Here is a 23,238-nt window from a genome sequence, read left to right as displayed (position 1 = left end):
GTGATGTTTGCTCCCAGAATTTGCCAGTATTTAATTGAATTTATTCTTCCCTCTACCAGTGAAGTGTTCCCCGTGCCACTGGCTGCAACACAAGCCCAAAGCATGATCGATCCACCCCTGTGCTTAACAGTTGGAGAGGGGTTCTTTTCATGAAAGATGAGGAAGGTTTTCAAAGCTTGCAGAGAGATTTAGGCCAGTTAGAAGAGTGGGCTGAAAGATGGCAGATGGAGTTTAATGCTGATAAATGTAAGGTGCTACATTTTGGTAGGGCTAATCAAAATAGGACATACATGGTAAATGGTAGGGCATTGAAGAATGCAGTAGAACAGAGGGATCTAGGAATAATGGTGCATAGTTCCCTGAAGGTGGAATCTCATGTGGATAGGGTGGTGAAGAAAGCTTTTGGTATGCTGGCCTTTATTAATCAGAGCATTGAGTATAGGAGTTGGGATGTAATGTTGAAATTGTATAGGGCATTGGTAAGGCCAAATTTGGAGTATTGTGTACAGTTCTGGTCACCGAATTATAGGAAAGATGTCAATAAAACTGAGTGATTACAGAGGAGGTTTACTAAAATGTTGCCTGGGTTTCATCTCCTAAGTTACAGAGAAAGGTTGAACAAGTTAGGTCTTTATTCTTTGGAGCGTAGAAGGTTGAGGGGGGACTTGATATTAAGATATAGGAGCAGAATTAGGCCACTTGGCCCATCAAATCTGCTCCACCATTTCATTCTTGGCTGATCCCCATCTCCTGCCTTCTCCCCGTATCCCTTCATGCCCTGACCAATCAAGAATCTATTAACCTCTGCCTTAAATATACCCAATCAGCTGGCCTCCACAGCTGCCTGCAGCAAAGAATTCCATGATTCACCACTCTCTGGTTAAAGAAATTTTTCTTCATCTCCATTCTAACAGAACGTCCTTCTTTTCCGAGGTTGTGTCTTCTGATCTTAAGACTCTTGCACCATAGTAAACATCCATTCCACATCCACTCTATCAAGGCCTTTCACCATTCAATAGGGTTCATTGAGGTCACCCCTCCTTCTTCTGAATTCTAGTGAATACAGGACCAGAGCCATCAAATGCTCTTCATATAAGCAGCCACTCAATCATGGAATCATTTTTTGTGAACTTCCTTTGAACCCTCTCCAGTTTCAGCACATCCTTTCTTAGATGAGGGGCCGAAAACTGCTCACAATACTCCAAGTGAGGCCTCACCAGTGCTTTATAAAGGATCAAAATTACATCCTTGCTTTTATATCCTAGTCGTCTTGAAATGAATGCTAACATTGCATTTGTCTTCCTCACCACAGACTCAACCAGCAAATTAACCTTTAGGGAATCCCACACAAGGACTCCCAAGTCCATTTGCACCTCAGTTTTTTGTATTTTCTCTCCATTTAGAAGATAATCAACCCTTTTATTTCTTCCACTAAAGTGCATGATCATACACTTCCCAACACTGTATTCCGTCTGCCATTTCTTTGTCCATTCTCCTATTCTGTCTAAGTCCTTCTGTAACCTCTCTACTCCTTCAAAACTACCTGCCCCTTAACCTATCTTCATATCATCTGCAAACTTTGCAACAAAGCTATCAATTCCATCATCCAAATCATTGACATATAACATAAAAAGAATTGGTCTCAACACCGACTCCTCTGCAACACCACTAGTCACCGGCAGCCAACCAGAAAAGGCTCCCTTTATTCCCACTCTTTGCCTCCTGCAAATCAGCCACTGCTTTATCCATGTTAGAATCTTTCCTGTAATACCATGGGCTCGTAGCTTGCTAAGCAGCCTCATGTGTGGCATCTTGTCAAAGGCATTCAGAAAAATCCAAGTACACAACATCAACCAATTCTTCTTTGTCTATCCTGCTTGTTATTTCCTCAAAGAATTCCAACAGATTTGTCAGACAAGATTTTCCCTTGAGGAACCCATGCTGACTACAGTCTATTTTATCATGTACCTCCAAGTACCCTGAGACAGCACATAACTAATAATCGACTCCAACACCTTCCCAACCAGAGGTCAGACTAACAGGGCTACAAGTTTCCTTTCTTCTGCTTCCCTTCCTTCCTGAAGGGTGGAGTGACATTTGCAATCTTCTAGTCTTCCAGAATCTAGTGATTCTTGAAAGATCATTACTGATGCCTCCACGATCTCTTCAGCCACCTCTTTCAGAGCCCTAGGTTGTACAGTATCTGGTCCAGGTGATGTATCTACCTTCAGACCTTTCAGTTTCCCAAGAACCTCGTCCCTAGTAATGGTAACTTCAAACACTTCATGACCCCTGACACCTGGAACTTCACCATACTGATAGTGTCTTCCACGGTGAAGACTGATGCAAAATACTTGTTCAGTTTGTCTGCCATTTCCTTGACCCACATTACCACTTCTCCAGCATTGTTTTCCAGAGGTCCAATATCCACCCTCACCTCGCTTTTACACTTTATTTATCTGAAGAAACTTTTGGTATCCTCTTTATTATTTGCTAGCTTACTTTCGTATTCCATCTTTACATTCTTAATGATTCTTTTAGTTGCCTTCTGTAGGTTTTATAAAGCTTCCCAATCCTCTAATTTCCCACTAATTTTTGTTCTATTAGGTGCCTTCTCTTTGGCTTTTATGTTGGCTTGGACTTTGCTGGTTAGCTACGGTTGTGTCATCTTCCCTTTAGAATACTTCTTCCTCATTAGCAATGTATATATCCTGTGCCTTTCAAACTGCTTCCAGAAATTCCAGCCACTGCTACTCTGCCATCATCCCTGCCAGTGATGTTTTCCCCCAAACAATTCTGGCCAGCTCCTCTCTCATGCCTCTGTAATTCCCTTTACTCCATTGTAATACTGATACATCTGACTGTAGCTTCTCCTTCTCAAATTTCAGGGTGAATTCAATCATATAATGCTCACCTACCTCAAAGGGTTCTTTTACCTTAAGCTAATTATTTCTGGTTCATTGCACAACAGCCAATCCAGAACAGCTGATGCACTCTAGAAATTCCCTTTCCAGGAATCCAGCACCAACCCAATTTTCCCAATCTACCTACATATTGAAATCCCCCATGACTATTGTAAAATTACCCTTTTCTATCTCCTGTTGTAATTTATAAACCACTACTGTTTGGGAGTCTGTGTACAACACCCATCAGGGTCTTTTTAGCCTTGCAGTTCACAATTCTTCAGCAGCTTCCGACCCTATGTCACCTCTTTCTCATGATTTGATTTCATTTTTTTACCAATAAAGCCACCCCACCCCTCTACCTTCCTGTCTGTCCTTTTGATACAATGTGTATCCTTGGACCTTAAACTCCCAGCTACAATCTTTCAGCTCTTTCAACCTTGATTCAGTGATGCCTACAACATCATACCTGCCATTCTGCAACTGTGCTACAAGTTCATCTACCTTATTCCATATACTGCGCACATTCAAATGTAATACCTTCTGTCCCACACTCACCCTTTTCAATTTTATCCGCCCTTTATGTTGCAACTCATCCTGTCCACTGCAATTTTGCCCTGTCATTATCCTCTCTTGACTACACATTGCCTGTGTTTGTAAAGCAGCTACGTCATCTTCAGCACTATCATCCGCCTTTCCTGGATACTTCCTGCACTGAAATATAGGCAGCTCAGGACATTAGTCACACCATGCTCAACCTTTTCATCCCCAACTGAGGACATACCAACATCTGCCTCCACAACCTCTCCACTAACTGTTCTGGCATTCTGGTTCCCATCCCCCTGCAACTCTAGCTTAAACCCACCGGGCAGTATTCATAAACCTTCCCGCTAGGATATTAGTCCCCCCTCCAGTTCAGGTGCAAACTGTCCTTCTGTACAGGTCCCACCTTCCCTGGAAGAGAGCCCAATGATCCAGAAATCTTATGCCCTCCCTCCTACACCAACTCCTTAGCCATCTATTAAACTGTGTTTAAACTTCCTAGTTCTGGCCTCACTAGCACGTGGCATGGGTAACAATCCAGAGATCACAACCCCGCAGATCTTACTCTTTAACTTATCACCTAACTCCCTGAACTCCCTATGCAGAAACTCGTCCCTCATCCTCCCCATGTCATTGGTACCTACCTGGACCACGACCTCTGGCTGTTCACCCTCCCACTTCAGAATGCTGAGAACTCGATCCAAGATATCCTGGACCCTGACACGCAGGAGACAACATACCATCTGGGGATCTTGTTCTCTGCCCAAAGCTGTCCGTTCCCCTAACTAATGAATCCCCCATCACCACAGCGTGCCTCTTCTCCTCCCTTCCCCTCTGAGTCACAGAGGCAGACTCAGTGCCAGAGACACAACCACTGTGACTTCCCACTGTTAGGTCATCCCCCCAACAGCTTCCAAAGTGATACACCCGTTGTTGAGGGGGATGGCCACAGGGGTACTCACCACTGGCTCCTTAACCCCTTTCCCCTTCCTGACTGTCACCCTGTCTCCTGCACCTTGGGTGTAACCACCTGTCTATCACCCCCTCAGCCTCCCGAATGATCCAGAGTTCACCCAGTTCCAGCTTCAATTCCTTAACACGGATTGTTAGAAGCTGCAGCTGGATGCACTTCTCGCAGTTGTAGTCGTCAGGGACACTGGAGGTCTCCTTGCCTTCCCACATCCTGCAAGAGGAGCATTCCACTATCCTGCCTGACATCTCTACTATCCTACCTGAGCAGATAGAAAGAAGGGAAGGAAAAAAACTCGAGCTTTTCTTTCCTTTGCTTGCTCTGAGTGAAGCTCTCTTTGCTGAAGCCTCGAAGAGCTAAAGCCTTGAGATCACCACCCCGACTCTGTCCACTCAGACGATGACCACAGTGCTTGCCCCGTCTTCCTTTAATTTGCTGTTGGTAATCAATCCCAAACGCCGATTGGTCGCTGGTCAAAGCTCTTTCTCGCCGTAGTGATCCACTGCTTGTTTGTGCTCGGGCAGTGGACCTGATTGAAGTCCCCTCCTCTCAAATGTCTGGATTAACCGCTGGTCAAAGCTCTTTTGTGCTCTGGAACGTTTGATGGCTCTGGGCATTTATTCACTGGAATTCAGAAGAATGAGGGGGGAATCTCATTGAAACCTATCGAATGTTGAAAAGCCTCAACAGAGTGGATGTGGAGAGGATGTTTCCTGTGGTGGGGGAGTCTGAGACCAGAGGACACAACCTCAGATTGGAGGGACATCCATTCAGAATGGAGCTTAGGAGGAATTTCTTTAGCCAGAGAGTGGTGAGTCTGTAGAATTCATTGCTACAGGCAGCTGTGGAGGCAAATTCATCGGGTATACTTAAGCAAACATTGATTGACTCTTGATTAGTCAGGACATAAAGGGATATGGAGAGAAGGCAGGAGATTGGGGCTGAGGGGGAAATGGATCAGCCATGATGAAATGGTAGAACAGACTCAATGGGCCAAATGGCCTAATTCTGCTCCTATATCTTGTGGTCTAATGGTCAGTGAACAAGTGCAATTGATGGGGTACTAGTGCACTTGAGACATCTCAGGGCACATCGTCGCTGCCTGTGGTGCAGTGTGGAAACGGAAGTGTCTCACCCCAAGCGGGCACACACCTGTGATGGCAGACACAAGATGCTCTGTGACCTCCGGCTTGTCCTCATCAAGGGGAACGCGAAGCATCTCAGGGGTCACCCAGTGAAGAGCCCTGCGAGGACAGAGAAAAGACAAAGGTTAACAACTCACACTGGCTACACTTCTAACCATTTAGATTTGGGTTGAAGACGTTGCAGAGGTCACAGTCAGCCTATTCCTACAACGTGTCCCGAACCTGTGCACAATTTCAAATGGGTGAACAGGAGTGAGATACACCAGCTAATTGAGTCGTATCGCAGCAAGAAACTTGCATGCAATGTCAACAAGAGCAAAGAACTGATTGTGGACTTCAGAAAGAGTGCGACGAGGGAACACAAACCAGTCCTCAGAGGGATCAGGAATGGAGAGAGTGAGCAACTTCAAGTTCCTGGGTGCCAGTGTCTCTGAGAATCCAACCTGGACCCAACATATTGGGACATTCACAAAGAAGGTACGACAGCGACTATATTTCACTAGGTGTTTGAGGAGATTTGGTTTGTCAGCAAAGGCACTCGCAAGTTTCTACAGATGTACGGTGAAGAGCATTCTAACTGGCCGCATCACTGTCTGGTATGGGGGACGGGGGAGATGGGGGGGGTGTTACTGCATGGGATCAGAGAGTTGTAAACTCAGTCAGCTCCATCATGGACACTAGCCTCCATAGTAACCAGGGCATCTTCAGGGAGCAGTGCCTCAAAAAGGTGGCTTCCCTTGTTAAGGACCCCCTCCACCCAGGACATGCCCTCTTCTCATCGTTACCATCAGGAAGGAGATACAGGAGCCTGAAGGAACACACTCAATGATATATATCTTACTGTAATTCACGCTTTTTAAAATTATGATGTATTGCTTTGTTTTGGTGCCGCAAAGTTAACAAATCTCTCAACATATTTTGGTGATATTAAGCCTGATGATGATTCTAATTCTGACAAGGTCTTCGATCATTCATTTTACCAATGTGGGGTGTCCAATACACCGACAGCAATCGAGATATGGAAACAAGCTCACTAACGTTTCCGAAGAGGGAGTGTGGGAGGTGCTGGGCTCCAGAGAAGGTTCTGGAGAAAGCCCAGAGCCTGCTGGACAGAAGTTCCATTTGAGGTGGTGTGTGGGAGACTGAGAGACTGAAAGGGCAGGAGGAGGAGAATTCAAAAGGTCAACACGAAGACAGTCCAATTAAAAGTCAAATGCTTTGTCGGAGTAAATAACACACGGAGTAAAGTTGAAGGCAAAGGCTGACTGTGGAGATTAAAAGAGATCAGGGATGGAGATTCTCGGTTTATAATCAAGGCTGTTGTCGCACAGAGCAAGGCAATGGACAGCGAACACAGACGTGGGAGTTGAGGCAGGAAATCAGGAGGGAGGGCGAGAGACAGAAGTCATCAGACAACTGATGACAGAGCACAGCTCAGCAGGGGGCAAGGAAGTTGTGCACATGGTGCCCTAGAAGCAGAATAAAATGAACATTTCATACTGTTGGGCAAGACACGTGAAGCAGGCCAAAGCCTCCAGCAGCAAGATCTTACAAAGGACACAGAGCTTGGCCTGAAAGTTTGCAGACTGAAATTGAGGAGTCTGGAGGTAGAGACCTGAACGTCAAGTTTGCAAGTCCAGTCCGGGGGCTGGATCTGGATAGTAGGCCTGCCTGTGCGTGGTGGGGGGGGGGGGGGGGGGGCGGGTAGGAAAGGTCTCGTCTTGCCATTGTTGTGTTCTGTCGCTGTGGGACATTGCGGGCACGCTAAGCTGGTGCCAAAGTGCACGGCAACACCGGCAGGCATCATCAGGTTGTGTGGCTTGTTATCGCTGATCAGACATTTCACTACATTTCAGTGCGTTTGTGGTAAATTCATGAATCTGATCAACCCTGGGGCACAGGGCCCAGCTTTCAACCTCCAGTCAGATCATCTGATCAACCCTGGGGCACAGGACCTGGCTTTCAGCCTGCAGGAGATGAATCATCTGATCAACCCTGGGGCACAGGGCCCAGCTTTCAACCTCCATTCAGATCATCTGATCAACCCTGGGGCACAGGGCCTGGCTTTCAGCCTGCAGGAGATGAATCATCTGATCAACCCTGGGGCACAGGGCCCAGCTTTCAACCTCCAGTCCGATCATCTGATCAACCCTGGGGCACAGGGCCTGGCTTTCAGCCTCCAGGGGACGAATGAATCCTCATCAGTGGCCAGTTCTGCTGAACCATCTCAGTGGAATCCATTAACCAACCTACTGATCATCGTCACGCTCCTGAAGCCAAAGCTCACCGTATACGCTGCTGTATTGCTAAATCCTTCTGCTCATCCTCTGAGCTATCGGGACAGAACACGGTCTTGTACAGCTGCGTCATGATGAATTTCTCAACATTATCCATCATCCTGTCCTTCTGTTCAGGCGGGAAACCTGCATCAAGAGGAAGCCAAAAGCAGTCAGGGTCAAGAACCCCCATCCACTCCCCCATCCCAGTCCCGGCAAGAACACCAAACCGATTGGAGGCTGCACAAGATGGAGACATCCCAAATCCCCCATCCCAGGAACGAGCATCTAAGTATAACCAGCTCCAGCTGGTACGGACTCAATACATTGGACTAAGTGGTCTAGACTGACAAAATGGAGGCTCTCCTTCCAGTCAAAGTGAAGTCACTAGTTGACTGTTTTGTCTCCTCGTATTTAAGTCACGTCCTTTCTGCTCCTGTCCAGTTGTCTGCATGTTAACTCACCAGTTCCTGACTTACAAACATGACCTTCTGTCCCAGAGGGATGTGTACTGCTTAAAACCTAATGAACCATACGGAGCATCTGTTCAGCTACTCACTAAAAACAAATCGCTGTGCGCAAGCTCACCGTGCTCTGCGAGTCTAAATTACCCAATGACCCTATCTAGGAATGGTATCTCATTCCCAGAGGGCCACGGGTGGATCTTCCGACATCAATGCACAGGGATGGAGATGGCATTACCGGAGCAGACAGCTGTTATTTTATGGAATGACACGTGTAGAGTGTGTACTGTGTACCAATCGGACAGTTTGTACCTTCCCCCCCGCCCCCGTGTTCTCTGGTTTCCTCCCACACTCCAAAGACGTACAGTTGAGGTTAGTGAATCGTGGGCCTGCCGTGCTGGCGCCAGAAATGTGGCGACGTTTGCGGGCTGACCAGCACGGCCCTTATGATTTGATATGATGCAAATGACCCACTTCACTGTACGATACCATGTTCATGCGACAAATAAAACTGATTTTTATCTGCTCTTCAGCCATTCCGGAATTCCTCAGGAAGATTGTCCTGTAGTTCGTTACAAGACCAGGACAATGCACTCACTCAGCACCCACAAGAGGATTCCCAACAGGAATGTGTCACCAGATTGAGATCAGGAACGGCCAACCATGGATGATTATTCCCTAATTCCAGTTAATGGGTTTCGTGACGTTAATCACCCCCCTGCCCCGCCCTGGTTCAGTTAAACCAATCAACAGGGAGCAGAACTTGGGAATAACCCTTCTCTTCTCACCACTCTCAGAGTAGTGGGCGGAATCAGGTGTGAGATCTACCCACTCACATGCAGCTGCAGTCCCATTCAAAACACAGCTTTGCAGACATTCAGAGAAATGCAAACTTTTGTGCATTTTCTGCTAGGAGAGTCCTCGATGTGTGGCCATGCACCCACCCAAACAGAGCACGCGGAGCCTCTCGAAGAGAGGGCTTTATATGTGACAACTGAGTTAGACAAGGATAGGATAAGAATATATACACATGCACATTCCTTTATCCAAAATTCTGAAATCCAAAAAGCTCTGAAAACCGAAGTTTTTTTGCCAACAGCTGACGTCACTCAGGTGTGACGTGGCAGCACTAGCAGAGGCCGCTAGACGTCAGTTGTGGCTCAGCGCTCGTACTGGTGACATGTGCATTTGCTGTTCGCTGATATTTTGTGTTCACTGTTGACTTTGTGTTTAATTTCACTGTGAAAATGTCAAAAAGAGCTGCAGATACCCCTATGGGTAACAATGAGAAAAGAGAAGGAATCTTCTCTATCAATAACACAGAAAGTGGAGTTATTGCAGAAGCTTGATCATGGTGTGTCTGTGCGGCGTCTTACTGAGGAAAATAGTGTTGGAACTACCACTGTATATGATTTAAATAAACAGAAAGACAAGTTACTGAAGTTTTATAGTGACAGTGACGTTCTACATTTATTCCAATAAGTCATTTACCATGTGTTTGATTCAGTTTGTTTGAAGCTGTATATTTTTACGTTCTATTGAATGTTTTTGTTGGAAATAAAATTTTTCCTTGTCATTATCCCCTAAACAATACAGTACAACAATTATTTACATTGTATTAGGTATTATAAGTAATCTAGAGATGATTTAAAGTATACAGGAGGATGTGTGTAGGTTTGATGTGCTGCTGGGTCCTAAAGTCCACTGCACTGAGACAGGTTAAATAAGGGACTTGAGCATACCTGTTTTTGGTATGGGCGGGGGGGGGGGGTCTGAAATCCGAAAAGTTCTGAATTTCGAAATGCAACTGGCCCCAAGGATTTCGGATAAGGGACTGTGGACCTGTATTAGCACTTCCCTCTGCACACAGCTCGGGAGACTGCTATGTACACACAAGAGATTCTGCAGATCCCTGGAAATCTGAGCAACACACACACACACACACACACACACACACACACACACACAATGCTGGAGGAACTCAAAACTCAACAAGTCCTGACGAAGTATCTCAGCCTGAAACGTCGGCTGTTTATTCCTCTCCGTCGGTGCTGCGCGCCTTGCTGGGTTCCTCCAGCATCTTGTGCGTGTGTTGTGCGGGAGAGAGAGGTCACTTCCTGCTGCCTTCGTGGGCTGCTTTCTCTGTGCCCAATTTCGGAAGCTGCACCTTCCTACAATTCCTCAGCAGGTCACAGGAATCTCCTTTTCAAACCTTTTCTTAAAAACACAAATTAAAAGACATCAACCTCTGTATTGTTTTTTTCACTCACCGTTAAAGTGTACAGCAACATTCTGGTAAAAGTCTTGTGCGAGTTCGGACTGCGCCTCTACAGTCAAATTCTGGAAGACATAAGTTAATTAACTGGGTGGAACCGAAATTGCAGGTCCTGCAGTTCATAAACCACTTGACAACAGTCAAAACTTCATCACCTCAAATCCCACCCCACTCCCCAGAACCAGCACCTCTGCACTCATCACAGGATGAACCAGCCTCTTTTGCCCAGAAGTGCCGAGGTCAGTTTATCTTGCCTTCCCACCGTCACAGATGCCAGTCCTCGTGCAACTCAAATTCGCTCCCGATGAGGAAGGAACGCCAAGTGTACTGAATATGACAAAGGTTGTATCCCAGCTGTGGGCAGACATGGTGGCGTTGGCCGCGAGCGCATCGCTTTACAGCACCAGCCTGCAATCGGTTCAATTCCTGTCCCTGCCTGCGACGAGTTTGTGCGTTCACCCCGGTATCCTCTGGGCACTTCGGTTTCCTCCAAAGATGTACAGCTACGATCGGTAAATTACGGGTTTGCTATTTTGGTGCCAGAAACATGGTGGCACTTGCAGACTACCCAGCACAAACCTTGCTGATTTGATTTGATGCAAACAACACATTTCACCATATGTTTCAACATACATATGACAAGTAAAGCTAATCTTTATCCCTCCTTTATGGACCCACCCATCTTCAGTTGCTTCACCTTGTTCCAGATGTGCTCCAAATTATTCCAGTGTTACAACATCAGCATCTCCCCAACAAAGAAGAAATCTCTCATGCTTTTCATGGACAGAAACTAACTGTGCATTGCCAGCTTAGCCGGCTGTCAAACATCAGCAAGACGATGATCGGACCATTTACTGTATTATCCAGCAGTTCTTGCTCAGCTGTGGTTTTACCAGGAGTGCGTTTCTCTAAACATGTTGACCTAAACAGTGAACACAGAGAAATAAACGTCTCCCCTCTACCCCACCCCAGGGCAAGTATCTCTGCCTCAGTGCGGTACACACACACACACACACACACACACACAGAATGAACAGATGCAACCAGGCAGAAGGCTTTACGACAAGAGCCGGGGTTGATAGGGTGCCGCCTCACCTGCCTCGCCTGAAGATGCTCTATAAACTGGACACAGCGTTTCTGGACCATCTGAATGTTGGGCTTCCGCAGTGATTTGAGGAAGTCTGTGAAATCCCCAGACTGCACCGGTGTGGAAGTTGGCGAGCTGACCATGGGAAACTGTGGCATCTCTAGGATAGGGACAGAGATCAGAGATTAAGACTGAACAGAAATACATCAAGAAAGGACATTTCCTTTATGGTCTAAAAGAACAGAGAGCAACCCATGAGGATCTGGCACACTGACACAAGCAGAAGCAACATTTACAATGAATACACCAACACAGCATGGGAACAGGCCATTCGTCCCAACTCCTCCATGCTGACCTTCTGTAGTCACCCAACATGTGGGTCCGGAGCACTCAAATCCCTCGACAATTCACGTGCTCATTCAAACTATTTCATGAAGGATCCCACCCACCCTGCTCATAAACCATTTGTTCCACTCTCTTCGGGGAGGAGGCTAGGCAGCATCCATGACAGGACCATCAGTCTGAAGAACAGGTACTTCCCCCAAGCAGCAAGGCTGACCAACATCTCCACCCAGTAGCCCTCTCCTTTATCACTTCCTATCAGAGTCACCCCATGTAGACACCCCTGTACCGACTGTCACTTTATGTACCTACAATCAATGTATCACCTCTAAGCTATCTTTTGTATTTCTGTTTGCTGTGTCTTTATTGTGTTCTCTACCTTTGTGTGTGTTTTCATATGCTACATTGGATCTGGAGTAATAATTATTTTGTTCTCCTTTACACTTGTGTACTGGAAATGACATTAAATCCTGGATATTAACTGCAGTCAGGACTCCACTGCTCTCTAGCAGTGATTTCCAGGACTCTACACTTGCTGGGTGAAGGTGGTCCCTCTCATAACCCCTTTAAATCCCTCCCCCTTCACCCTAAACCTACCTCCTCCAACGTTATCTACCTCTGATATGGGAAGAGGTTGCTGCCGTTGACCCTATCTCTACCCCTCGATTCTCTACCACAGCCTTAACCTCGTCTGCTCTGGGGGGATTCACCAGACCTATCTTCTCCAGACTCTCCTCCTGACTCATCATCATAGCTTGTCACACCGGACAGCCAGCCACTCTAGTGTGTTTGGTTGACGTTGAGCAGGTCAGTGTCAGCTACATCAGGTGAGAGTGGGCAGTTGCGCAGAACGTGTTCAATGTTCTGCACCCTTTCGCCACACTCACAGGATTCACTGGTCTTTAAACCCCACTTCACCATATTGTCTCCCATCCTACAAACTCCCGCTCTCGCTCTGTTGAGAGTACACCACTTCCGTCTGTCAATCCGTGCCCCGTCTGGCAACATTTCTGTGGGGTCTTGCACTGTATTGTTTGGTGGGGTTCCGGCTTCTGTTTGTTGCCGGAGGTCAATCCTGTGTGTTTGGGGGGGATGTTCCGTGCGGTAGTTCCTGCACTGTAGCAAAGCATTTCCTCGATTTTAGGCGGCTGGAAACTGGCACATGATGATGCAGTGGATCCGAGTTCTATTTACCTTTTTCAATTTTTGTTGTAATGTGTCTTCGGACCTCTGGGGGAGCAATGCCTGCAAGTCCGTAAATGATGTTAGTGGGTGTGGGGCACAGTGTGCCCGTGATTATTCGGCAGGCTTCGTTAAGCAACGGGTCTATTTTCTTCACATGGGCTGGCTGTATCCCAGGCAACATCCAGGTGAACGACCTCTACGTCTTCTCCCGTGCTATCAAATCCTTTCTATACCTTGATGACCAGAACTGCACACAGTAATCCAGCTGAGTTCTGACCATGGCTTTTTTTTTTTATAAGAAGTATGAGAATTAACCTTGTTACTTCTGTAAATAATGTCCTGACTAATGAAAGCCAGTCTCCTGTATGCCTTCCCAAGTACAACGCCAACTTCCTGTTGGCACTTTCAAGGATCTAAGGACTTGCATTCCAATGACTGTCTGTTCCCCAAGCCATTACCGTTCACAGTGTATATTTTAACCTCATTACCACTCCCAAAGTGGATCATTTCACCTTTGTACAGGTTAATCTCCATCTGCTGTTCAGCAATTTGTTTCACCAGAAGAATTAGAACCTGGTTTATTAGCATTGACGTGGAGTACTCTGTAAATATCTCAGGCACATGTATATAGTGTGGGTACCTAAGAATTTTGCACAGTACTGTAGTAACTTTATGTATTGCACTGTACTGCTGCCACACAAAAAAACAAATTTCATGACATATGTGAGTGATGATAAACCTGATTCTGATATGGGTCTCTATTGTGTGAGAGTGGGAAGGGGAATCATGGTTGGGAAAAGGGGAAGGGAGAAGGGAGGGTGTGGGAAGCACCAGAGAGATAAACGCAAACAACAGGAATTCTGCAGATGCTGGAAATTCAAGCAACACACATCAAAGTTGCTGGTGAACGCAGCAGGCCAGGCAGCATCTCTAGGAAGAGGTGCAGTCAACGTTTCAGGCTGAGACCCTTCATCAGGACTAACTGAAGGAAGAGTGAGTAAGAGATTTGAAAGTAGGAGGGGGAGGGGGAGAGGGAGATCCAAAATGATAGGAGAAGACAGGAGGGGGAGGGATGGAGCCAAGAGCTGGACAGGTGATTGGCAAAGGGGATATGAGAGGATCATGGGACAGGAGGCCCAGGGAGAAAGACAAGGGGGGGGGGAACCCAGAGGATGGGCAAGGGGTATAGTGAGAGGGACAGAGGGAGAAAAAGGAGAGCAAGAGAAAGAATGTGTGTATAAAAATAAATAACGGATGGGGTACGAGGGGGAGGTGGGGCATTAGCAGAAGTGAGAGAAGTCGATGTTCATGCCATCAGGTTGGAGGCTACCCAGATGGAATTAATAAAGCAATTGTTTGGAATTAAATTACCTTGCCTAGTATCCCAGGGCTGGGCGTGTCTGCACCTGCACCAACCCCTCCCCATCCCTGGCACTCCTCCTCTGCCACCTGTCCCACACCCCTCCCAGAGTGCTCCCCCCTCACCATTCCCACCATCCTTTGCTCTCACCAGACTTACAAACTTGGTCCCTGCTCCACATTGACAAATACAGTCTTAGACACCCTGGCTAGATATCTGTGCCCAAGACTTTTGCACAGTGCTGAATGTCATTGGGTTTCTTGTTTTGCAGTAGAGTACAAGACATAAAATTACTCTAAGTTACAAAAACAACTACAGAGGAATAACGGGATAGTGTTCATGGCCCATTCAGGAATCTGAAGGTGGAGGGAAAGAAGATACTCCTGGATCATTGGATGTGGGTCTAGCACAAGTGTTGAGAGAGCAGCGCAATGGGTTAAGGGCTAAGCACGTATCCTTGAGCTGTGCCCGAGATGCCTGTCAGCAATTATGTCATTCATTATGTGCCATGTTGTATGATGTGGATGATCACGGTCTTGGCCATGATCGTTCTTGACAAATTTTTCTACAGTTTTCTTCTGGGCAGTGTCTTCACAAGATAAGTGGCCCCAGCCATAATCAATACTCTTCAGAGATTGTCTGCCTAGTGTCAATGGTCGATATACAGTGGCATGCAAAAGTTTGGGCACCCCTGGTCAAAATTTCTGTTACTGTGAATAGTTAAGTGAGTAGAAGATGAACTGATCTCCAAAAGTCATAAAGTTAAAGATGAAACAATCTTTTCAACATTTTAAGCAAGATTAGTGTATTATTTTTGTTTTGTACAATTTTAGAGTGAAGAAAAGGAAAGGAGCACCATGCAAAAGTTTGGGTACCCCAAGAGATTTGAGCTCTCAGATAACTTTTACCAAGGTCTCAGACCTTAATTAGCTTGTTAGGGCTATGGCTTGTTCACAGTCATCGTTAGGAAATTAACGTTATGCTGCCTTTTGCCCAGGTTATGCAAATTTCAAAGCTTTATTAATACCCTGACCTCTCAAACCTCGTCTAACGATCAGCAGCCATGGGCTCCTCTAAGCAGCTGCCTAGCACTCTGAAAGTTAAAATAAATGATGCCCACAAAGCAGGAGAAGGCTATAAGAAGATAGCAAAGCATTTTCAGGTAGCTGTTTCCTCAGTTCCTAATGTAATTAACAGGAACGGTGGAGGTCAAGTTGAGGTCTGGAAGCCTAAGAAAACTTTCTGAGAGAACCGCTTGTAGGATTGTTAGAAAGGCAAATCAAAACCCCCGTCTGACTGTAAAAGACCTTCAGGAAGATTTAGCAGACTCTGGAGTGGTGGTGCACTGTTCTACTGTGCGGCAACACCTGCACAAATATGACCTTCATGGGAAGAGTCATGAGAAGAAAACCTTTCCTGCGTCCTCACCACAAAATTCAGCGTCAGAAGTTTGCAAAGGAACATCTAAACAAGCCTGATGCATTTTGGAAACAAGTCCTGTGGACTGAAGAAGTTAAAATAGAACTTTTTGGCCGCAATGAGCAAAGGTATATAAGGGTGCAGAATTTCATGAAAAGAACCCCTCTCCAACTGTTAAGCACGGGGGTGGATCGATCATGCCTTGGGCTTGTGTTGCAGCCAGTGGCACGGGGAACATTTCACTGGTAGAGGGAAGAATGAATTCAATTAAATACCAGCAAATTCTGGAAGCAAACATCACACACAACACCTGTAAAAAAGCTGAAGATGAAAAGAGGATGGCTTCTACAACAGGATAATGATCCTAAACACATCTCAAAATCTACAATGGACTACCTCAAGAGGTGCAAGCTGAAGGTTTTGCCATGGCCCTCACAGTCCCCTGACCCAAACATCATCGAGAATCTGTGGATACACCTCAAAAGAGCAGTGCATGCAAGATGGCCCAAGAATCTCACAGAACTAGAAGCATTTTGCAAGGAAGAATGGGCGAAAATCCCCCAAACAAAAATTGAAAGACTCTTAAGCTGGATACAGAAAGCATTTACAAGATGTGATACTTGCCAAAGGGGGTGATACTAAGTACTGACCATGCAGGGTGCCCAAACTTTTGCTTTGGGCCCTTTTCCTTTTTTGTTATTTTGAAACTGTAAAAGATGGAAATAAAAAAGGTAATCCTGCTTAAAGTATTAAAGAAATGTGTCATCTTTAACCTTACGCTTTTTGGAAATCAGGTCATCTTTTACTCGCTTAGCTAATTCAGAGTAACAGAAATTTTGACCAGGGTGCCCAAACTTTTGCATGCCACTGTAACCAGGACTTGTGATATGCACCAGCTGCTCATACAACCATCCACCACCTGCTGCCATGGCTTCACTCACCCAAGGGTGACCTGCAGGCTGGTGGAGGGAAGGAGAGTCTTACACCTCCTTTGATAGAAACGCACCTCCACCCCACGAGGGGGAACTTCTTTACTCAGAGAGTGGTAGCTGTGTGGAACGAGCTTCCAGCAGAAGTGGTTGAGGCAGGTTCGATGTTGTCGTTTAAAGTTAGATTGGACAGCTAGATGGACAGGAAAGGAATGGAGGGTTATGGGCTGAGTGCAGGTCGGTGGGACTAGGTGAGAGTAAGCGTTCGGCACGGACTAGAAGGGCTGAGATGGCCTGTTTCTGTGCTGTAATTGTTATATGGTTATATGGTTCTGTTATTGTCTGACCCCAAAGCTCCGTGTAATGAATGGAACTGCATGTACAGTATGCCAGACAGCCAGACAAGGGTTTCACTGCATCTCTGTACACGTGGTAATAATAAACGAATATCAATTCCACCTCGACGCTGGACTCTAGTCAAGGATCCAGTTGCGGAGGAAGGTAAAGACGCCCAGGTTTTCAAACCTGTTTATTACTACCGAGGGGATCATGGTGTTGAACGCTGAGCTGTAAATGATAAACAGTTACCTGACAAATGTCTTGCTATTGTTTAGACCAGGGGTTCCCAACCTTTTTTATGCCATGGATCCCTACCATTAACCAAGAGGTCCACTGGGGAACCCCTGGTCTAGGTCCTCCAAAGCTGAGCGGAGAGCCAGTACGTTTGCATCTGCTGTAGATCTGTTGCAGAGGTCGGAAGATTGCAGCGGGTTCGAGTCCTTGCCCAGTCACGGGTTTATTCTAACCACGTCCAACCTCTCAGAGCACTTCAACGTGGTACACATGAGTACCGGTGGGCGCCAGTCAGTGAGGTGGGTCACCACGCTGTTCTTGCGCACTGGTGTGATTACCGCCCTTTTGGAAGCAGGTAGGAATCTCCAGCTGCAGCACTACGAGGGTGAAGATATGCACTCCCACCAGTTGTGGGCACAGATTTTCAGTACCCTGCCACAAGCTCTGGTAGTGTGGAGGAGCAGAGGGATCTGGGGGTACATGTCCACAGATCGCTGAAAGTTGCCTCACAGGTGGATAGGGTAGTTAAGAAAGCTTATGGAGTATTAGCTTTCATAAGTCGAGGGATAGAGTTTAAGAGTCGCGATGTAATGATTCAGCTCTATAAAACTCTGGTTAGGCCACACTTGGAGTACTGTGTCCAGTTCTGGTCACCTCACTATAGGAAGGATGTGGAAGCATTGGAAAGGGTACAGAGGAGACTTACCAGGATGCTGCCTCGTTTAGAGAGTATGCATTATGATCAGAGGTTAAGGGAGCTAGGGCTTTACTCTTTGGAGAGAAGGAGGATGAGAGGAGACATGATACAGGTGTACAAGATATTAAGAGGAATAGATAGAGTGGATAGCCAGCGCCTCTTCCCCAGGGCACCACTGCTCAATACAAGAGGACATGGCTTTAAGGTAAGGGGTGGGAAGTTCAAGGGGGATATTAGAGGAAGGTTTTTTACTCAGAGAGTGGTTGGTGCGTGGAATGCACTGCCTGAGTCAGTGGTGGAGGCAGATACATTAGTGAAGTTTAAGAGAGTACTAGACAGGTATATGGAGGAATTTAAGGTGGGGGATTATATGGGAGGCAGGGTTTGAGGGTCGGCACAACACTGTGGGCCGAAGGGCCTGTAATGTGCTGTACTATTCTATGTTCTATACACCTGACACTTTGTGCAGGTTCATCCTCTTGAAGGAGATCGTCACTCCACAGCCTGACACCACCTTCCACACGGTGAAAAAAACTCAGCCAAAATCCATGCCATTGACTGATTACACCTCTCCCATTCACATGCATTGCAAATAGCTTGGCCTAGTACCCAGCAGCACCGATCACAGATGGCTACCTCAGACTGACAAAGCCAGAGGTCGAAGATGTCTGTAAACACTGCAGCCAGTTAACGAGCACAGGTTCGTCAGTACTTAGCTAGGTACGTCACCTGGCCCAGATGCTTCCTATGGTTTCGCCCTCGCGTCAGCCTCAGAGACTCTGATCACAGAGTTGCTGAGGACAGTGGGGTATTCATGAAGATGCCTCCATGTCGTGTCCGTCAAAGTGAGCACAAGTAGTACTGAGCTGATCTGGGAGAGAAACCTCATTGCCATTTACGCTGCTTGGTTTTGCTTCGTGGGAGTGATGGTGTACAAGACCTGCCACAGTTGACGACCATCTTTTCAAGATTCAAGTTTAGTCCAGACTTGATATTTTGCGTGTGAGATGGCCATACATGGACCTCTTGTACTTTCCTGGATCACCAGTCCTAAACACCCCTGATCAAGCCCTCAGCAGACTGCAAATCAACTATCGCCCGGTAGCACTCACATCGACTGTGATGAAATGCTTTGAGATTTGGTCATGACTAGACTGAACTCCTGCCTCAGCAAGGACCTGGACCCATTGCAATTTGCCTACCGCCACAATAGGTCAATGGCAGACGCAATCTCAACGGCTAGTCACACGGCCTTAGAGCCGTATATCAGGATGCTGTTCGTCGACTACAGCTCAGCATTTAATACCATCATTCCCACAATCCTGATGAGAAGTTGCAGAACCTGGGCCTCTGTACCTCCCTCTGCAATTGGATCCTCGTCTTCCTAACCGGAAGACCACAATCTGTGCAGATTGGGGATAACATCTCCTCATCGATGACAATCAACACTGGTGCACCTCAGGGGTGTGTGCTTAGCCCACTGCTCTACTCTCTCTATATCCATGACTGTGTGGCTAGGCATAGCCACCTATAAATTTGCTGATGATACAACCATTGTTGCTAGAATCTCAGGTGGTGACGAGAGAGCGTACAGGAGTCAGATATGCCAACTAGTGGAGTGGTGTCGCAGCAACAACCTGGCACTCAACGTCAGTAAGATGAAGGAGCTGATTGTGGACTTCAGGAAGGGTAAGATGAAGGAACACAAACCAATCCTCATAGAGGGATCAGAAGTGGAGAGAGTGAGCAGTTTCAAGTTCCTGGGTGTCAAGGTCTCTGAGGATCTAACCTGGTCCCAACATATCGATGTAGTTATAAAGAAGGCAAGACAGCGACTATACTTCATTAGAATTTTGAAGAGATTTGGCATGTAAACAAATACACCCAAAAACTTCTATAGTTGTACTGTGGAGAGCACTCTGACAGGCTGCATCACTGTCTGGTATGGAGGGGCTACTGCACAGGACCGAAAGAAGCTGCGGAAGGTTGTAAATCTAGTCAGCTCCATCCTGGGCACTAGCCAACAAAGTACCCAGGACATGTTCAGGGAGCGGTGTCTCAGAAAGGCAGCATCCATTATTAAGGACCTCCAGCACCCAGGACATGCCCTTTTCTCACTGTTACCATCAGGTAGGAGGTACAGAAACCTGGAGGCACACACTCAGTGATTCAGGAACAGCTTTGCTCTTCAGCCTCTGCCAGTATGTGGGTAGGCAGATAGCCAGAGGGTCAGATTTCCAGAAATGCCGTAAAGGTCAGGAACAGTAGGCGTTCTTGGTGATGTAGCAATGACGGTGGGGCCTCTGGTTCGGATGGTGGAGCAGACATTTCTTCAAGCTAGCCTGAATGAAGTCCCTGGCAAGGATATGAAAGCTGTCAGGGTAGGCTGGCTCTTGGTTGTTAATTATTGACAAAATGCCTTTGAAACTGCAGTCAGCAGAGAGGTCTCTCTACACGGTTGGTACTTTATCCAAGTCAGGACAACGAGAGAGGCAAGACCACCATGTCTGAGCACCACCATGACAAGGTGCAGATACTATTGTAATGGTCTGCACCTTTGCTTAAGAACCGCAAAATAAAATTGAAGTGGAATTTCAGAATTCATCTTTGCCACATTTATCAGAGGCACAACTTATCGACTCAATTCACCGAGGCTGCACAGGAGCACCTGAAGGACAGGTTGACATGCCATTCCTGATCACCTGTGTCCTGAGTCAGCAAGTTTACATAACTTCACTTCAGTGGCTGAGTGGAAGTGTACAACGGAAAAAAAGATGGCCCTCCGCTGCATCATGACCGTGCTAGTTCCAGGAAACTGATTTTTAATTAGTTGGAAATTATTATTGAGCGTCCACTCAGGCAGAACTTTCCAGATCATTGGAGTCAGCTACATGTAAAAACACAAGAGGTCTCCCCAATATTTCCCTGGTCCTTTGCTTAATAAACACATGGAACTGATTTACAGTAATTGGCTATCCTGCAACAGACAACTCTATCAAAATGTTGGAGCTGGAAGGAATTATTTAGAACTTAAAGCATAGAAATGGCCAGACAATAGACCCACCTCCATCTCCCTAAACACTCTAATGTTACTTTAAAACAAATTAAAAGCACCAAGAGAACAAGACAGGAGATCGGCACTGTTTGTGACGCACTTCCAAATAACGAAATCCCAAAGTCAAAAAAGATACTTCAATCCTTTATTACGAAACTAGCAAAGCTGAACGATCTTGTAGTGATGAAAAACCTAACAAAACTAAATTCGCATTATAACGGTCTACTAGCGATATGAAGCGTTCCAATTAGCAATCTAGCTAGCGTATTTAAGCGATTTCAGAAGAAGCACTCTATACATACTTAAGTGGTCTAATGACTCTAAAAATTAGCATAACTAAGTGGTCAAACTAAATTAGAGGTCAGCAAAATAATAGAAACATGAGAAAGTTTACAGATGCTGGAAACCCGAAGTAACACTCACAAGATGCTGGAGGAACTCAGCAGGTCAGGCAGCATCTGTGGAAATGAATAAACAGTCGGCGTTTCAGGCCGAGACCCTTCATCAGGAGTGGGAAGGAAAGGGGAAGATGCCAGAGTAAAAAGGTGAGTGGAGGGGAGGGGGGCTGGCCAGAGGGTGATAGGTGAAGCCCATTGATCCAGACGGTCCCTCACACAACTGCTTGTGACGGCTCGCTGTGCTCAGATTGGCAGTGACATTTTCTGTATTAGCACAGTGAGTCCACTTCAAACTACATATTGAAAGTGACATAAAGACACTATATCAATGCAATTCACTCCTTTAAGACACTGCATAAAATCTTAAACATTAACCAAGCTTTTGCTCACTGACCATCATGTGGTGGGGTGTCAAATCTGCCCGTGCTCCGTGGAACGTTTCACCATACTCCAACTTACCTTGCCTGGGCGTCAGCTTGGAGCCGAACAGTTTCTTCACCGTGCTGACTCGACGACCCTTCTCATTGCTCCTCTTTTTCTCGAACTTTGAGAAGTTGAACAGCAAGCTGGTGGCGCCTGCAACCAGTGAGCTTCCGGGTCCTTCATTGCTCATCCTGCAAGGAAACCGCAGTTTAGAAACGCCGGGTTTCGGCCCAAAACAATCCCTCTCCCGCCAGCCCTTCTCCAAATTTTCACTCCCACACCGAGCAGAGTACAAAGAGAGAGGAACAGAAAACCCCAGTTAGAAAGACAGACACAAATATCAAAGCCTTTGGCACGGGATCTTTTGGGGCGCCATGGAAACGTAGCAATAGCGTGACACTGTTATGGCTCAGGGCATCAGAGTTCAGAGTTCAATCCCGGCACTGCCTGTAAGGATTTTGTACGCTCGCTCCCCGGTGACTGTGTGGGTTTTCTCCAGGTTCTCTAGATTCTTCCACAATCTAAAGACGGACCTATTGGTAGATTAACTGGTCATTGTAAATTGCTAGGGTTAAATAGTTGAGTTGCTGGGTGGTGAGGCTCATTGGGCCAGACAGACTTGTTCTGTGCTGTATCTCTAAATAAATAAGATTCTTCTTACTTGTCAGATAGAAATGCCACACATTCAAAAAATCTCAGTTCAAACGCTTGGAGACTTCAGCTGTATGGGCAGGAATCATTCACAAATCAAATTTGACAAAAACCTGCCCCCAACCCCGACAGTAAACTCACTGTAACTAACTTAAAACTGACAGAAAACAAGTTGTCCGGGCTCACGCAATACGCTCTTTGTGCTGGTCCATCGTGTTTCTGGTCCCTCTTCTCTCTCCTTTCAGCAAAGGTGATACAAACAGGCAGATCATATCACAGTATGGGCACTTTTGCAGTGCTTAGTTTGAAATCCCCGAATGATATGGAAATGCCTGCCATCGGCATTAGATCCAACTTACACACACCTAGATACTCCACCCCTCTGACACGGGGCGGGACAGGAACTCTGGGGGCTCCCCGGAGCAGAAGTGTAAGGGCAAATGAAAGTCAGTGAGGGGATACACACATGGAAATTCTTCCTCTTTCAGGATATTTGCATACATGCAGTGATCAGAAAGTGCGGTTCATATTTCACGGCTTGTG

At 46.4% G+C, this 23,238-nt stretch overlaps 1 protein-coding gene across 3 annotated transcripts in view; it reads right to left on the bottom strand.

Moving 5' to 3' along the window:
• LOC140190881 (rab5 GDP/GTP exchange factor-like) overlaps positions 1 to 23,238 on the bottom strand; it is a 57,060-nt gene that overhangs the window by 20,531 nt on the left and 13,291 nt on the right. For all 3 annotated transcript variants that reach the window (XM_072247814.1, XM_072247815.1, XM_072247813.1), the window contains exons 3-7: positions 22,081 to 22,235; positions 11,672 to 11,823; positions 10,572 to 10,641; positions 7,849 to 7,984; positions 5,569 to 5,660 (exon numbers count right to left, since the gene is read on the bottom strand). In XM_072247814.1, coding sequence (XP_072103915.1) covers positions 5,569 to 5,660; positions 7,849 to 7,984; positions 10,572 to 10,641; positions 11,672 to 11,823; positions 22,081 to 22,235 — 605 coding nt within the window. The remainder of the gene's footprint in view (positions 1 to 5,568; positions 5,661 to 7,848; positions 7,985 to 10,571; positions 10,642 to 11,671; positions 11,824 to 22,080; positions 22,236 to 23,238) is intronic.

This window comes from Mobula birostris, chromosome 31 (genome assembly GCF_030028105.1).
Source record: "Mobula birostris isolate sMobBir1 chromosome 31, sMobBir1.hap1, whole genome shotgun sequence".
Classification (NCBI taxonomy): Eukaryota; Metazoa; Chordata; class Chondrichthyes; order Myliobatiformes; family Myliobatidae; genus Mobula; species Mobula birostris.
This window is presented reverse-complemented; position numbering and strand designations above follow the sequence as displayed.